This window comes from Ips typographus, linkage group LG5 (assembly GCF_016097725.1).
Source record: "Ips typographus isolate SLU linkage group LG5, UJ_Ityp_2.0, whole genome shotgun sequence".
Taxonomy (NCBI): Eukaryota; Metazoa; Arthropoda; class Insecta; order Coleoptera; family Curculionidae; genus Ips; species Ips typographus.
The window spans coordinates 7,926,546-7,945,624 of record NC_138426.1 but is presented as its reverse complement, the minus strand read 5'-3'; the positions used below and the strand labels follow the sequence as shown (position 1 = coordinate 7,945,624).

The window sequence follows — 19,079 nt, the reverse complement described above, 5'->3', positions numbered from 1 at the left end:
TATGAGTAAACCAGGTGGAAAGATGAAAATTACCTGCTTTTACCTTCCACCCGGGTGGAAAGTACAGACTTTCCACTCAAACTTTCTTTCAGCTCAAAATATTAAAGACAGAATAGCACAATAATGACGTTGTCAAGATTTTAAACAAATCACCAGTCGTTATTATTATGGTTGAAGTCATAACTACTCGTACGGTACCTATACCACCTTATTGTTAGAGACTATTAGCAATCAATGTGTCAACTGAATGATTTATTAAAAGTTCGATGAGATTTTGATAAATGGTTGAAAATAAAATAGTATATAAACCACAGTAGAAAGTTTAATTTCTGTCTCGAGATAAAGTTCAAGAACTACCTAATCTCTTGACAGAAATCAAACACTTTCCACCTGAGTATGTAATGAAAGTTCTTGATAATAACATAATAACCATTTACCAGTTTTGCTTACCTAGTTTCAAGGATTTACAGATTTTCTTCTACTGAACAGTGTTTAAACTAGTTTGCTCTGTGTTGTACTTTCCAGGACAAATGTTGAAACCAATTTGTTTAGGCTGGACTTGATTGTGTATAAAAAAGCTCTATCCATATATATCTGGATCAGGAATGAACCTTTTTTTGATTTTTTACTCACAACTTGCAATCAACTACACGAAACAATTAAAAAAAAACATATTTCTTACTGCATCTGCATACGTTTGTGTATAAAACGAAAACCGCTAACGCCGCCATTAAAAGTGACATTTTAGGCTTTCTAGTATAGAGGGCGGTGGGTTGTCCCTTTATGTTGTTGTTTTGTTGTTTTAAATTTTCAAGGACCATCAAAAATATTGTTAATAGTGGAAAAAATGCTATATTATCCACGGTTTAGACAGCTTTTATTAACCTTATGACATACGGTCAATAAAAGCTTCTGTCTAAACCTTGGTTAATAATATACTATTTCTACTCCTACAGGAATATTGGTTCATTCCTTAACAGTTTAGAGAACAGATAAGTAGGCAATTGCCAATGGTTGATCGAATACAGAATCCTAGACAATCTTCAGCGAGCGTAAAGAAATAGACGAATTACAGACAATCTTGAACGTAAACAAAATAATTCTTCTGATTGTCATTCTCACTGACAGTTGGCATCAAAACATTGCATTTTGGCTTATGTTTTGAGGCAATGATAATGGCTCGGGCGAATTGTCCATATCGCCCTCGTCCGATTGAGCACTCAAATTTGCGTCCTCGTGCGATAGGGACATCTTTTTCACCCTTGTTGTACAATATACTATAGCAACATATTGGTAATATTAAAACTACTACATTATTCACTGAAAATTCACTTTTTTTGGCATTGGATCTTAGGGTTGTCCTAGGCTTTTGGAAAAAAATAACAAATTAAAAAAAGTTTGATACTGATACATCGATAATCAAACAGAATGGGGATGACGTCAAACATTTTGATTGGTCGTTTGGTTATCTACCTATTTTTCTTCTGCCCTACGCAATTTTGAACTTTGACGTCATCTTAAATTTGTGTTTGATTTCCAGCAGTGTAGTTCCAGAATTGTAAAATGTTTGAAAAAAATATTGATTTACCTTGTTTTCTCATGGAATGCGGTGTTTCCAAACCTAAAAAAAGTTAATTTTAAGTTGAAATAGTTACAAGTTAGTAGAAAAATTGAAATTTCATTCGATGGACCAAATCACACTTTTCTTAATTAGTTGTAGTTATTTTTTGGCGCCCAACGTGGGGCATATATGTGAGTAGATTTTGCCCGAAAACACAATTTACCCTAAATCATCGGTCTGGAAAAGGAAACCGTCAATGTTGGGCAGGGTTATTAGTAAAGTTTTAATTGGTTTCCTTTTTTGCCTGGTTTTATTGAGATTTATTCCCTGATTCTCTGCCGTTCTTTCCCAAAACTTTGGACAAATTCTTTCAGAATTCTTTTGTTCGCCACAATTTATAGTTGCGTACACTGATTGAGCGGCTATTCTTAATATACATAACCAAAAGTCAAAAGTCAAAACATTTTATATCAGGAACACATTGCACGGATGTATTTTGTGTTTTCTTAATAATGGTAAATGAAGCAAGTATATTACGAGTAACTGAAATGTACCTTCTTGAGTTTATGCTCTCCTAAAAGATTTTCGATTTTCTGTAAAAATTGAATTTTGTAAGTATTGAGAGCACAAAAGTACAAGAATGTATTTTGGGTTTTCTTGACATTTGGAGAACATGCTCGAGTATTAGGAGCAACTAAAACTGTTTTTTAAAATTTGGAGTTGGTATGAGAAACAACGGAGTACGAGTAGGTATTTTGTGTTTTCTAGATTTTGTGAAAGAAGCAAGCAAGTACCAGGAGTAACTAAAAATTTACCTCTTTGCGTTTCTGTTCTCCTAATAAGATTTTCAATTTGTAAATTGATGAAAGTAATCAATGTAGAAAGTTGTTAATTAATTCATTTGATGGATAAACGTGAATTCATTTCAGTTTGTTGACCGGTAAATCCGCAGCAAAAAATTGGTTGCGTTAAAAGGATCAAAGGGAGAACCCGGCTCTCTAAAAATAGAATGTTTGTCTAGTTCACCCCGAAAAGTGTTTGCAAATCCAAAATCGCTATACACGCAAAACCTGACAGATATTGGATATTCAAGTGTGACGTTTTGACGATGAAAGTCATTAATTAAAAGCGTCCACGCCAAAAAAACTCGACCCCCGGATTTAGGCGTGCACACACGCGATCGATTTGGAAAAATTAAATGTTTTTTTAACGAGTGTTGTCCATTTCTATGAAAATATCGTTTATTACACACAAATGGAACAGTGAGTAATGTTGGTAGTGCATGATTGGTCAAAAACTACCAACCAATTACAAACTGAAATTGACGCAAAAAACTGTGACAGATTTTTCTCGAACACCGGAGATAAGAATAACTCATGTAAGATATAATTACCTCCTCGAGTTTCTGCACTCCTGATAAAATCTCGACTTTCCAAAAATTGGATATTCTATCAGGAGTACTAAGAAGTAAATTAAGGGTTTTCGACAATTGATGCCCTTGAGTATCAGAAGTAACTAAAATTTACCTGCTCTCCTAATAAAACTCTCGATATTTTACAAAAATTATTTTTTTTTATCAGAAGCACAGAAGTACCACGATGTATTTAGTCAATGTTGGTAGTTTGTGATTAAAAAAATGGAGAGAGTGGAATAAACTGTGTATTAAAAATTAGTATGATATCTCAAATGTTTTGAGTTTGTCAGCTGCACTGGCAACGCTGTCAAGTTTGATCAAGACAAATGCCAGTTGACATTGACAGGTAACACATCCCACCACATTGTTGCCACATATTTATGAGTTTTATCAATTATGCTTATTCTTCATTTTGATTTTGATAATTTTTGCACATCATCTGTCACACACTTAACTAACTTAAGCATTTCAATACATTCTACTAATCTTCTTTGGTAATATTTAGGCAACCAGCCAGCACAATTATTTCTACAGATTCTTCCTTGAATTTTTCAAAGTGTCAGGTTAAATTTTAAATTTCACATAACCACAAATCTTAGTATACGTGACGCGTACAAATTTGATATCTCGTAAAGCGATCAAGTTATCGACTTGCGGTTTGTCGTTATTGGCATTCCTTTATCCACATTCAGCTTGACGCCGGACTGGTGGATGTTCCGATTTTAGGAAATGGCGGGAGAAAATTGCAACACACGACCGAAACCTAATAAGAAATTCTCGGGGCTCAATCTGGCCGATCAAAAATCGAATCCATCTCTCGTTTTTCTCTATCGCCCCTTATTTTTCCTCCCGCGATTTGTCGGGCCGGGGGGAGGGCCGTTTTGGAGGACCGAAAATGATTGAAGTCGAGGGAATCGGTGCGGTTTTGGCCTTTGCTTATGAGCCCAATAAAAATGACAAGAAACTGCGAGAGGAAGGAGAAATAATGAGTTTTTGATGGGAATTTTTCGATGTGCATCGTCGTGTCTTTTCAACAGATTTTGATGAATCGTCCCCCTTCTCAGTCTCGAATTCCTTGATGGATGACGTGTTTTGTTAATAAATAATTCTATTATAAAACCGTATTGACCTGAAAAACGAACGGGGTGGTTTACGTAATGAACATGGCTAGTAGTTTTAGGGGTTGCTTTTGTTGGAATTTCCCAATCGTTGTTTGTTCAATGAATAATGCCCGGCTGTGTGATTAATTTAGAACAACCAAACGCATTATAATACCTAATGATTAGAGCTGTTGCAATGATTCAAATGAAAAAATTGAGTTACTAATTACTTAGTAGTTGAACTACTCGAATAAGCGCTCACTAAACATTCCCTCTTAAAGAGAAAGTCTCTGGTAGAAAATCTCTTTAATTGAAGTATGAGGGATTGAAGTTCCCTAAGTAGACATTACATAATTCAATTACTTCAAAGTAATTTAATTACCTTTTTCAATTAAAGTAATTCAACTATCGACAGTTGTGGTAACGATCGATTTTGTTATTGTTAAATTTTTCGAAATGGGAGTTTATTAAAATCCATTTACCCGATTCGCGTTCCATCTCTTTCCAATAAACGAACGCAATAATATCTAATTTAGACCGTTAATTGGAACGAGAGTATTATACAGTTGACAGCGGAACAATTCGACGATTCCATAATCTTTTTATTAGGTCCATCGCACATCACTGTAATTAATCGAAATTTTGATTGTACTACGCGTCGTTTTTATCAAACCTGACAATGTTGCCTGTGCAACTAATAAACTCAAAACAGTTAAGACTTTGTGTCTGTCACAAAATTGAGCAGGGCACAGTCTTCAAAGCGCTCCAATTCAATTACCGAACACACCATCCAAATCCAAAATGGTCGACCTTTAAAACCGTTAGTTTAAGACGGCCACAAAGTACGTAATAAATACAATAAGCCCTTTCCCTATCTCTGGTCCGTTGAAATTAAAAAAAAAAACGGATCCGTTTCCTTACAATGCAGCCAAGGATATTAAAGTGTCCACAATAGAAGAAAGTTTCGTCAGTTTCGCATCTACAAGAATGCCATTAAAGAAGCCTTGCTTAAGCGTGACGGAATATTTAAGACACCCACAATAGAGTTTTCGCAAAAAAAGAACCTCATATTTGAGTGTATTATCCCCCCGGGCACAACATAGATCCCCTGGAGAGTTGATGGGGTCATTAAAAACCGTTCTCAGCTGCCTCGGTTTGAAAAAAAAGAAGAAAACACTCTTTTTAAGAAGAGGTTATGCCCGGTCTGATATTGTTCCAGTGGTGTACGACTATAATCAGTGGCGTTCCGCAAAACTCCACAACTCTAATCCGGAAACTAATCGAGTCTTTAATAATGGCCGGACCACAAAGGATGGAATATCGGTTCGTTTTATGTACAGTTTCCTCGAGGGAGTTTGGAACACTACAAATGCCATTTATAACCGGCCTCCGCAACGAAAATACATAAATGGCGGATTAATTCCTTCCATAAGGATAAAACGGGAAAAGGAGATTGATTTTTGCAAGTAGGCAATTTCCAGACAACAAATTAGACGCCATATTACTTAAGATGATCGAAGAAAAACCATAAACCGATCTGTCAATTAAAATACATAATAAAGCACAATTTTAATGAAATTAAACTATAACTGTGACTTTTGACGGACAAACTGACAGTAACATTTGACAGTATTGCTTTTACATAACAATAACCATAATGATAATACATAACGTCCAACACTATATAGCCAGTTTTATTGTTCACTGTCATGTTGGAACGTTATTTTCAAATGTCAAAATAACTAATAATGCACAAGTTGCAAATTACCAACCCACATCCAGGTACAGGAACAATGAGTTTATTGATTTTTAATTTTTTTTTGAACACCTTGTATAGGTTCAATCGTGTTGCGGTTTAAGACAAACATTTTGAACTCCAAAAATTGAATATCTCATAAATTGTTTTTATTATTATTTGTTACATTTACTTATTTATTATTTACTAAAATAAATCAGTTTTCTTCACTATACATTACCAGATCACAAATCTTTTTAACCATTTAAAACAAACATTAAAAATTTATTCTATTAAATTTAACCTCGATTCCAATAATTAGATTTCACACCCCAAAAATACAATAATAATTTGCATCAGTGTAGTACAGAATAAAATTGACGAATTATTCACGTAATCAGAGAGAAAACTGAATTTAACAAGTGAGGTCCCTCCCGAAAATTAGATTTCACATTTTCCATTATATGGACGCTTTTACTGTGGTTATTAATTAACGATGTTAAACTATATTTAAATGGACTAAACTGCACGTTTGCCTTGTAACTTGTAATGATGTCAAGTTTTAATTAATTTTAGCTTCCGCAGGAACTTCCACACAAAGAGTTACTGGTTGTCTGATCATCTCAGTTAGTCAGTATGAATTCAGTTTTTTTAAGGTGTGTTTCTTTCAACCACGCCCCGACAACCAATCGCATCTCCTAGAAACGCCCTTTAAATTGTTTAGAGGCGTGGTATAGTTTGACACACCTTCATTACTAATTACAGGTTTAGCAAATATCAAGAAAAAGAATTAGAAAACGGTAACGTTTAAGCTAAAATAAATAAGGAATTAAGAAAGAAATACAAGAGTCTGAACATAAACAAAAGCACAAAAAAGATAATAGCAAAAGAATAAACTGAAAAGGAGAAAGTAGACGCAGAAGTAGAAGCAAAGACTAAAAACAGAGAGCAGAACGAACGAAACGAATGAAAGAAGTAGTTGAAGAAAAAGCCAAAAATTTGGTTTCGCACTTTTTTAGGTTTCGCATTCAGACAGTCATCACTTTGCAAAAAGAGTAAAAGCCAAATTAATGACTTATTGAAACGTCTTTGTCTAATGTTTCTGGGGCGTGTTTTTATTTCAGCCACGCCCCCACAACCAATCACACAACAAATACACGCCCTTTGACTTGTTTAGGGGCGTGGAACAGTGTGTCACACCTTCTCTACCAACTTGAAATCAGTTTTTTTTAAGTTTAGCAATACAAAGTAAACTTTCAGACAATTGTTACTTTCTCGAGATAGGAAGGGTAAGTTAATTACAAATTGAAACGTCTTCGAGGCGTTTAGTTGCGGTCTTCTCGTCCCCTGAGGGCACAGAAACTTAAACCACCTGATGTCTTCCTGAATATTGAATATTTGGAAGTTCATTGTGCATTCAGTTCCCTTAGGAAATCGGGGCTACTGTGTCTTAGTTGCGATCGTAACGAAATTAGTTTTAATGGACTGCTTTGTGAGTTGGCAACGTTGCCAATGAATACAAACAAATTTGAAGGAACGCATCTACGTAAATTCCAACATAAATTATCCACTGGATTTAGGTTTTTCTTTACTACTTTTGGCAGAAAATACATTTTAACCTCACTTTTCGATATTTTCCTCAAAATGACACGTTCAACGTTCGCGTAACAGTCTGGTGGTTTGTCAGCGACCGCTGCACGTGAGTGTCGAATTTATAGACCATTTTATCTCTCCTCTCTCCTCCACCCAACGCTCCAATTACACAATACAGTGGAGGAGGGAGAGAGGAAATAATAAACGATTTACGATATGCCTCTCGTTTATAAAAGCGACTCTCGACCTCATTTAATGAATTCGAACGTTGTTGTTGGTTTCTAAATGGGGGATGATTTAGTAGTAGTGGGGACTGTGCGGAAAGTGGCCATTGATGCACTAGTGGGATGTTTGTAGGTTTATAAACGTCACACTTAACGATTTGCGCCAGTTAATTACTTGTTGTAAATGAATTTTCGATGCACTGTTCAAATATCCTCTATATTAGCTGATTGGGGTTTGAATGGGAATTAAATGTTAATATTTGTGACAATTCTAATTTCGAAAATTAAATATTTCAAAAACAGTTTATTCATTCGGATTATAAGCGCAAAAAACATTAATCCCAAATGACAGCGGATAATTTTGTAATTTTTACAGGTCAGTCTTTTAACCACCTATCAAGTTACAGGCTTCAATTTCTGTTTTTTTTTTTAACAAATTCGGACCTTTTTGACAATCAATTATTTAGTCAAGTAGTTCAGCTATTGAACGGATTATTGTAACCATAAAAAATGTCTGTTTTAATGGGTAGATATATAAAAGAAAGTGACTTTTAGATCGGTTTGTTTGTCCTCCAGGAAATTGATATTGACAATCGACTGTACCGTGGTCAGCGTAGGCTGGTCAAGATGGCGACTGGAGGACACACTTAAGTGACGTTTCTGCTACGAAAAATTGTGGTTTTTTTTTGCAGAAAAACTTGAATTGTTGGTTAAAATTGTGTGAGTAGCAGTTTGGAATTGGTCAAGAAAAGGCAACCAGCTGAAAGTTGCTTTTTTTGACCAATCATAAACTGCTACTCACTGTACTGAGATTTAAGCACATGTGAACTTGTAATCACGTGACCGTAGAATGTATCAATTTTCCGGGTCGTGAATTTCCCGTTACCATAAATTTTCATTCTCAGGGCGGGGAATCAGGGTCCGGGATGAACCGAAATCAGACTATGGATTATTCAACCTCAATATCGCACAGCAATTATGCATCTGGGCAATTACGTCGACGGCATCTATAATTCTCCATTAAACCGCGAAATCCAGAGCTGCTTTTAGCGTGCATTAAAATTGTCGTATCGATCTTGAATAATTAGCAGGGCGGCCGTATCGATATCGACGACACGCGCTAATTAGTCGAGAAGAGTCGATTAATCATTTTCCCCGAAAACCAGATTTATTGTTTTACATGGTAAAGGTGGCCGAAAGAAATTCATTTGGAGAAACTTTCAATTCCGGGATGAGGAAAAATTGGAGGGGGCGAGAATGGAAGATGAAATTTATGATGTTTTGGATGCAATAAATGTACAGCGAGAGAATGATAAATGGACGAAAACGTCCCCCTTTCCCCCTTGGGAGAGGGGAATTTATCGTCCGATAATGCCCCCTTTCTGATTCTCTCCAACCTGTAAACGTTCGCGCTCTTTTGTACTAAATTTTATTTACAACCCGACTATTTTATTTATTAAATAATACAATTATTGGAAACGCTGGCCTGCGTGTGTGTGTGTACGTATTAAAAATTAAAACGAATTTCTGTTGGGGGGCAATAAATAATTCCCCCCATTCCCGCTACGCCTTCGGGGCCCTTTAGGAATAAAATACGGGAACACGAAATTTCCATCCAGGTTTACACAATAGGAAAAAACATTATTCGGTTGGATTATAAAAGAGCATTTTTATTGTCGAACGCGTATTTTAATTACTCTCGTCAGAATGTATTTGAAACTTTTCAATTGTCAGTAAGGGAATCACTGTTTTAATGGTAAAAATATAAATTAAAAAAAAATAATTTTTGAATTTTTAGTTTAATGCTACCAGTTGATCAGCATAAAAAAAATTCTTCTGATAAGAAAAACCTTCTGAAATTTTGGTTTTCTCGTTATTGTGAAAGTATTTGATCAAAAATGACAATTTGTTGCTAAGAACCCAAATCGCCTACATTCCATTTTGATTGTAACGGTAAATTGCATTGCAATATCAATTCGTTTCATACCATTTTCGACTGTACGTACCAACACTTTTACAATTAAAAAACGTTAATTTTTGTAGAAGAAAATTGTTTGTCTTGTAATTGACCATAAATGTAAATAAGGGCAATAATTGCTTATCACTATTAGTGAGTTCCCTCTCAATTTTAACCTAAATAAGGTTCAAAATCGTTTGGAATTAATTTTAGTTACAACGGTAGTCCCGTTAAAAATGTTAGTGAGTTTTGTGCCAATTTCGACCTTACACGTTCAAACACATCCCAATAACAATGTTTTCTAGTAGTAGAAACAATTTCTAGACTTACCAGGTTATTGACAGTTTGCAAAACTGGAAAGTTAGTTGATTATCCGAGTTTCCATCCTTTTGTCATCTTCAGACAACTGGAGTAGCGTCAACGTCTGTAACGAAGTGACTGATTAAGGGCCACTTGGCTAAAAAGTCGAATTTTTGGACCGTCCGGCCAAGTCTAGTTAAGATGGGGATTACGCCCATTAAACGAGATGAAATAATGATCCACCGTCCGATCCAGGACCGGGTTTTTTTATTTTCGCCCCGGGGATAAAAATACTAAATCGCACAAAAAGGGCCCGCAGGGCCCCGACCCATTAAACCTAAGTGTTTCCTGAAAGATAGTCGCTTAATTACGAAGATAAATTTTTTTTAACCCCCTTTGCCTCATTTGTTAGCTCGATGGTAAGGTCACATGTGCAGTATTTCAGCACAGTGAATAGTGATTGTTCAAAAAAGCAACTTTCATTATTTGAACAGTTGTAATGTGAAGTTTGTTCAACCAAAACATAAGTAAGTATAGTTAGAATTTAAAATTTAACAATCTGAAGACAGTAAAAGAACTTGAAGACAGTAAAAACACTCCGAACGTCAAATTTTGTCAAAATAACAAGAATAAATTGTTTTGAACCTCAATTTTAACAATCTTAAAACAATAAGAAAATTTTAAGACGATGAGCAGTGACCTTAGAAAGTAAATTTTGATAATTTAAAGTTAATAACATCAAAACAATAATGTAGCTTACAAAGTTAATTTTGATGATCTGAAGACAATAAGGAAAACATCCAATATCAAATTTTAACAATTCAAACAGAGTAAAACGTTTGTTGCACTGATTTTGACAATGTGAAGACACTCAGAAAGCTTTAAGACATAAATGAAGCTTACGAAGTAGTAAAATTTTGACAATCTAAAGCTTTCAGTTTGCTGCTTTTTTTAACCAATCACAAACTTGTTCATTTAAGCAAATTGTGCACCTGTGGATTAATACAAAATTGCAATTTTGACGCTTAATTAATTGTAAATATCTATAGTCTATCCGGCGAACCTACGGAGTAATAAACCGACCGCATTTCTTATATATTCTCAAATAAAACGAAATGGGTTGGATTTAGGTATAGGCAAGTAAATTGAAACGTATAATAATTTTTAATGCTCAAAATGATTCCGTCATAAAAAATGTGGGTTTCTATTTAAAAAACTTGAGATTTTTCATTTTTTTTTAGTGGCAAGTTTATGATTTTTTTTGACGACCCTGTATACAAATGAGTCATTACGCACCCTCAGTTTAATAAAACGATCCTTTATTAACAATAACCCAAAGTTTCATTGCAAAATGACTTACGGTTTTGACAGAATACAAAAATATGTTGAGCGTTGCAACTGTCACTTTTTAGGAAAAACATCAAATATTTCGAAAACGGCTAGAGATAGGCATAGGGCATTCTACACAAAAGTTGAGTCAGAATTTTGTGAGGAATCCAAATATGTAATAATATATAGAGTGTTCCATTTAAAATAAGAAAGTTGTGATCGACTTCCGGTATAAACGGAAGTGCAACCATCTTGAAAATATTTTAGTTAGATTAGGCATGCCCACATCAGTATCCTACCAAATTTTGAAATCTCTTCTATTTATACTTTTTCCAATATCAATCGATGTCTTTCGTCGTGGGACACCCTGTATAGCCCCCCGCATCTCCAAACAAGTTGTTTTATTTGGAACAATTGACAACAGTGTAAATTTTGTAAGGGTGATAATCCTGTTTTTTTTTTCATATTGATGGGGGGGGGAGTTTGGGAGGGATTCAATAATGGCGGTTAACGCTAAAAGCGAGTGGAAAAAACATCAGCTGCCAATAAACAAAAACGATGGCCGTTAGGAAGCGCGTCCTAGAAAATCGGATTAAATTTTCGAAATTTATCCGGTTTTATTCGAGACTTTAACGTCGACTCGGAAGGTTCGTAATGCGAAAATATTCGCCAGAACCGACCGTAAAGACGACGCGTTATGTGAGGGAAAATGGAAAAATTCGCCCCGGAACTGTGTTAAACGGTCTTCTTCTTTTTTGGCCGCCCACTGTCGAATAACTCTGTTTGTCCGACTTACGACCCGTTTCAGTAAACAAAAATCTGCATCATCTACGCAAAGTTCTAATTTATACGACCACGGTGCCATGTGGTTTAAACGACATTTAACAACTTGCAGCAGTTGCTAAAATGTTGCTTAAATCACTTTCTTGAGGTTGGTTAAATCAAAAGTTGATCTCAACAAATTCTTGCTTATAATTCTTTTACCTTGAAAATTATCTGTTTTTGACTCATTGTAACTGTCATAGCAAATGACTCGTCATGTATCAACTTGTCATATTTAAGAATATTGCCTCATTTGCACTTTTTTTTACTCTAAATTAAAAAATGCCGACTCATTAATTATGCTCTGAAGTAAGGGAGGACTTGGACAGTGTTTTTGTTAAATTACAATGTAAATATATACAGATGAGAAAAAAGGGGCTTTCTAAAAGGGGAAAAAAAGGGTCTCGACAACCGGATATATAATCCGACAGGACCAATTTGTGCGCCCCATTCTAAACGCAAGCGAAAATCCAGATAATCAGAAAACTTATCCAGAAACTTTGGCAAATTACAGTCGTTTTCGGCCTAGTTTTCCCGTCCTTCGGACGGTTTTTCTCCTTCAGAATATAAACAAAACGATTTTTGGTTGCAGGAAATCAACTACGACTCGCCGCGAGGTGGCGTCTCGGTCATCACCGAGAAAGGTGACGTCACCGTGTCGTATTTGCTCATTCAACGTGCCACAGAAAAGGACAGCGGCCGGTACACGTGCCATCCATCCAACGCCAATCCAAAAAGTCTGACCGTGCACGTGTTGAACGGTAAGTGTGAAAAATACTAGTCACGAACGGTTTGAACACGCTATTTCATGTTTTTTTTTGCTTTAAACTGACGGATCCAAGCTTTCAAGCACGATGATTGACAGACAGCGGAAAACAGGAAAAAATTAAATTATTTTCTTTTTTAACAAATTTTCTAAATTTTGTCATGTGACCGAATTAGGTGGGATTGAAGCAAGAACGGTAAACTGTAAAGGATTGCTTAATCGCATCATTAATTTGAAAAGTCATAAATCTAAATCACTATATTTTTCATGCACCCCCTGTATAGTAGCGGACTATGAAACTCCAGGGATGAGTTTAGCAGTTCTTTACGAAAATTTCTGCTTTTTTTCAAACTTTTCGAGTTATTTAGGAAAAACTGGTTTGGTGCCACAAATTTTCAAATCAGTTGAAATTGTGGTTTGAAATTTGAACACCCTGTAAGTCGGTTATTTTTGGGAGTTCAGGGAGGTTGAACCACTCAAATTAGTCGTCTTGAGCTCCTCTTTCCAGAAGAGTTGAGCAAAAAATTCTATCTCAAAAAATGTGTACAGGGAGACCGAAATCATTCAATCACTATACTTTTCATGCACACCCTGTATACGGGAAGCTAAAACTGTTCTGCAATCTTACGGTGCTAAGTTAAGGCGTTGATTAGGAAGGTTTTTGGTCTCCTACAATTTTTTTCAACAGTCACCGTTTTCGAGTAATTCAGGAAAAACTGGTTTGTTAAGTTAGCAAAATTGTGATCATTTTGAACACGGTTTAAAGGACTAAATTGCCTGTAAAACCCACTTGGAGTGACTGAATCATATTTTTAAGCACATTTTTGCAATTCTCATTAAATTTTCTGTCTAATGCCAAAAAAATCACTACAAAATCAAGTAAAGTCAGGGAGAAAAGTGGTGTCAAAATATTAAATGCCAGAAACACAATTTGAAAGAAAAGTCAGGGACAAAATCGCCTGTAAAACTCACTTGGAATAAGAAAATGACTGTTTTAAACAAATTTTTGAAATCCTCATTAAATTTCCTATCTGATAACATAAAACAACCCTACAAAATTTAATACAGTCAGGAGAAAAATGGGTGTCAAAGTTTAAACTGCTAGTAACACCGTTTTGAATAAACAGTCACGGATAAAATCGCTTGTAAAACCCACTTAGAGTGAGAAAAATTACTGTTTTAAGTACATTTTTGAAATCTTCATTAAATTTCCTATTCTATAACATTAAAAAAATACTACAAAATTTGGTACAGTCAGTAGTACAGGAAGAAAAAGGAAGAAAAGCGGTGTCAATGTTTGACCTGCCAGAAACACATTGTTTGTAATTTACCGGTCAAATTTTCCTGGTAATGTAAAATATTCTATTGTTTTCAACCAGGTATGTAATAACGATATTTCTTATGTGTAAATCAGTCAGTCATAACTACTCGTACGGTACCTATACTACCTTATTGTTAGAGACTATTAGCAATCAATGTTTTAACTGAATGATTTATTAAAAGTTCGATGAGATTTTGATAAATGATTGAAAATAAAATAGCACAGTATATAAATAGTCTAACTTAGACTATTTATATACTGTGAAAATAGTATACAAACCACGGTAGAAAGTTTAATTTCTGTCTCGAGAAAAAATTCACCTCGATTTCGTCTCGGCGAACTACCTAATTTCTCGACAGAAATCAAACACTTTCCACCTGACTATGTAATATACTATACTTTACCGGTAATTCCCATCACTACGAGCCCGAGACTTTACTGTAACGTCAGGATCCATTCGTCGCCGGGAAACAAAATCGAGCAATCCTTTACTGTTTACCGTCCTTGGGATTGAAGTTCTGTAAGCAGACATTTGACAGTAAATTACTGGTAAAGTTAAATTACAAATCCTGTTTTTGTGACAGTTCAAACTTTAACATCACTTTTCTGACTGATTGTATCAAATTTTGTAGTGTTTTTTCAGGTTATTGAATAGGAAATTTAATGAGGATTCCAAAAATGTGCTTAAATCTGTCATTTTCCGACTCCAAGTGGGTTTTATAGGCAATTTTATCTCTGACTGTGTTTTTTAAACTAGTTTTCAATCTCCATGGAGCGAGCAGAGCGTTTTTGACGTCACGATGACGTAATTTGGCAAAACCATAATTGGACCAATTGTCAAATTACGTCATTGTGACGTCAAAAACGCTCTACTCACTCTATGGAGCGTGAAAACGAATAGGGCCTGGCAGTTCAAACTTTGACACCGCTTTTCTTCCTGATTGTACCAAATTTTGTAGTGTCTTTCATGTTACTAGATGGGAAATTTAATTTCAAAAATATACTTCATTAAACATTCCTAAATATCTCCCTTCTGAGAAACAAGAGGACAAACTGTCTCTAAGGTTTTGGTAGAGAAGTAAATTTCTTACAATGTTGAGTATTTTTAATTACAGCAAAACACATTTTTTGGACCCTAGCTGGGGGGAAAGTCGAGCCCCCTAAGTTATTGGGGGGGGGGCTATTAAGGCCGACGTCATATTTCTCAAACTTTATCTCCGTGAAACAGCGCCAACGAGAAATATAAACTTCTTAAAGGATTTTCGTTCGTGAATGTCAGACGATGTTGTCGTCGAAACGATTTTTTAAAAGCTTAACAGCCACGTAAACAAGTTCAAACTCATCAACAGTACAAAATGAAATAAGACATCAAGATTTGTTTAGTTGTAAAATCAATGTCTAGAATGTTAAAACATTGGGTACGTTTACTCGACGTCAGCGGCTTAGAGGTTAAGTAAGCGGTCCTATTTGGTTTGTTATGACTGCTTACTTACTTTCTAAGCTGCTGACGTCGGGTGAACGTACACATTGATAGACGATTTTGTTTCATCTACTGTCATTTGAATGTCAAACCGCCATTTTGTTATGTCAACTGTCACTAACACAGCAGACGGAAGAAATTGTTTTCGAGTTGGTAGTTTCTGATTGGTCAAGAAAACCAGCTTTCAGCTTGCTGCTTTTTTGACCAATCACCAACTGTGCTGTGACTTATAGAGGGTTTTTCAATGAAAAGTAGCCACCCTGAATATCTTCCAAAATAATTTCTCTGTTAAAAAATGCTAAGACACGTCAACAAAGATTGCAAGGGGGACATCTTTCTACGTAAGATTTGAATTTCTGCCATCAGCCCCTTTGCCGCCATAGCCACCTCCACTAAGTTTTCAAATGGCACCATACCCTGTGTGGAACATCGTTGGAAAGGGTATTTCATAAGGAATTAATTGTACTATTTTATTTGTACATTTGCTTTGAATTGAGTCCAAAAAAAAAAAATACGTTTTGTATTTATTTTTTGTTAACTGCAGAAATAATAGCGGTTATCATTTAATTAATGGCTCAAAATAACCTCCGTTAACTTTCATACAATAATACAAACAACTTTGGAAAAGTTCGCGAACATTTGTATTATTCTCTGCCTAAGGTCTGCAATATTGGCCGGCTGTGTTGCATAGACTTTAGATTTTAAATGCCCCCATAGAAAAAACTCCAACTGAGTGAGGTCGGGTGATCTCGCAGGCCATTCCATGGGACCACGTCTACCAATCCATCTTCCAGGAAATTGATTGTTCAGATATTCTCGAACGGGAAGTGAATAGTGTGGAGGTGGACCGTCTTGTTGGAAAATTAGTTGATTTTCAAATAAATTTTCATCATTTTCTAGTAGCTCTGTTATGGTCGGATCAACAGTGGTGTCAAGAAGCTCAAGATAAGTAGCGCCATTCAAATTACCGTCAATAAAAAACGGACCAACGATGTGGTCTCCTAAAATACCTGCCCAAACATTAAGTTTTTCTGGATATTGGGTATGGGTTTCCCTAAACCAATGTGGATTCGTGTCTGACCAATACCTACAGTTATGCCTGTTCATTCAAAAAAAACATACACTCATCACTGAAGCAAATATTGTACAACAAGTTCACGTTGTTTGTCAGATTAGTAGACATAATTTCACAAAATTGTAGTCTTCTATCATAGTCATCTTCGTTTAATTCCTGAACCAATTTTACCTTGTATGGATGAAAATTGTGTTTTTTTTAAATTCTCCATACACTGCTTGTCGAAACACCCGATGCATGGGAAATTTGATTTAAAGACTGATTATTATCCATTGCAACGTGTCCCAAAACAGCAACTTCAATTGGTTCATTAATAATTTGTCTTTCAGGTTGATGTTTGTTGTTTGTCACTGAACCAATTTCCATGAATTTTTGCATCAACTTTAAGACATACTGATGACCAATTAATTTATCTGGATGAAAAACGTACAATTTCTATTCTTTCGGCAGTCGTGTAAACCATATTGACAATGTTCCTTCAAAACGAACTTACAAGTTGACCGACTGAGGCAAAAACATGGAATGGAAAACAGGTATTCGGTAGTGTTATCAGCAGACCAAAATAACAAAAAAATGTTCTCAATTCAAAGCAAATGTACAAATAAAATAGTGCAATTAATTCCTTATGAAATACCCTTTCCAACGATGTGCCACACAGGGTATGGTGCCATTTGAAAACTTAGTGGGGGTGGCTATGGCGGCAAAGGGGCTGATGGCAGAAATTCAAATCCTACGTAAAAAGATATCCCCCTTGTAATCTTTCTTGACGTGTCTTAGCATTTTTTAACAGAGAAAGATATTCAGGGTGGCTACTTTTCATTGAAAAACCCTGTATATGCAACTACTGCACTTTACCATGAGAGCGCCATTTGTATTTTTGACAACTGTCAAAATTGCAATATGTCATTTTTGATTTCTTAATTAACAAACTGGATCGGTTCGAACTAAAGAGAGGAATTAATTTATCGTGCACTGGAAAATAACAAAAACGCGCCCGGGGAATTTTATTCCCCCGTCGCCATCAAATCAAACGACATTATGGAAATTGTTTTGAACGTTTCGCCGTGTCCGAGAGTCAGTTTAATCGGACGTCATTATTAATAATTTAACTCCGCGAATGCTAAACGATTTTAGTGCCTCAAACACCGAAACATCGAAAAGTTCCCCCCCCCCCAGCATTGTAATGCTAAAGGTGGAACCCGGGGGGGAGTGAAAGTGACGTGACACTTTGATTTGTTATCAACCTGGAAACTTCTCCAATAAAAACTTTTGGGGTAAACTTGTATTCTCTCCTCCTCTTCAAGTTTTGTGTAGAACGACCGTTTTTTTCTTTTAATTCATCCCCGAAACTAATCTAAGCTTTCCGCTCGAGAGCGCCAATTATCTCTGGGAACGGTTAATGAAGTAAAAAAGTCGTCCCCACCGGCTCTTTAAATTTATCATCGAATTATTCGGTTTATTTCGGGACATCAAATTTAATCAACCCCCCTAAAGTCCCGGAGCTTTCTAATAGCTCCGGAAGGGTGAACTTCTTAAACACTCCATCATTACTCTATGGAATCGTTTAAGTGCTTTTTCCGATGATTATTACATTAATGATGGGATCTTTCCATGATTTTTTGCTAATAGAAAAGAAACCAAAACGTTCTGGACTGCCATTTTGCCTTTTTCGCGAAAAGAACTTGTTGAGTCTCATTTAAAAAGTTAATTTTACTTGAAGAAAAGGCCGATTTTGTTTCCCGACGGCGAATGGATCCTGACGTCACAGTAAAGTCTCGGGCGTACAATACGCTAAATATGGTCCATTTATTTTCCCGTGACGGTTATGTCATCATTTGCCTTTCTTGTCTATTACATGCGTTCCGAGCGCGATAGAATCATGACGTCATCTAGTCACGTCGGCAATGAATCAGGACGACAAGGCTCGGAAAATCGGCCGCCATTGTTGACAAAAAGTAAACAAAGAGACATTTTTTATTTTTGATGTAAATTGCACAATATTCTAAGGAGTATTTTGATTTAACTTGTTTTTAACTGCGATACTAGTGATACTACGTGTGAGACTAGATAATGTGTGTGTGTTTCGGTAGTCAGTTTTGAAAATGCCACCTTCTTAATAGACTTTACAACTATCAAAGGGTCCAATGAAACATTCTGAAGGTACTAGAGTTTGTGGAACAGAAAAGGATGCCTATTCTAATAGAAAAAACTGTCACAATGAAACAGCCCATATATTTACTTACTCCCAAGAAGAGTTTTTTCAAGAACACTACAAAAACCAAGTTTATTCAAGCCAGTGGTTCTCGAAGAAATAAGGATATAGAGTGTGGAGACCTGTAAATACGGACTAGTGACGAATGTTTTGTAAATATGTTTTTCTACTGACGATCGATACCGGCGGA

General features: G+C 35.7%; 1 protein-coding gene across 1 annotated transcript in view; it reads left to right on the top strand.

Annotated features, from left to right (window-relative positions):
- The window catches only part of LOC145729618 (zwei Ig domain protein zig-8-like), a 76,421-nt gene that overhangs the window by 50,191 nt on the left and 7,151 nt on the right, over positions 1-19,079 (top strand). Inside the window, exon 5 of the mRNA XM_081980456.1 lies at positions 12,628-12,796. Within this exon, the coding sequence (XP_081836582.1) occupies positions 12,628-12,796 (169 nt within the window). The remainder of the gene's footprint in view (positions 1-12,627; positions 12,797-19,079) is intronic.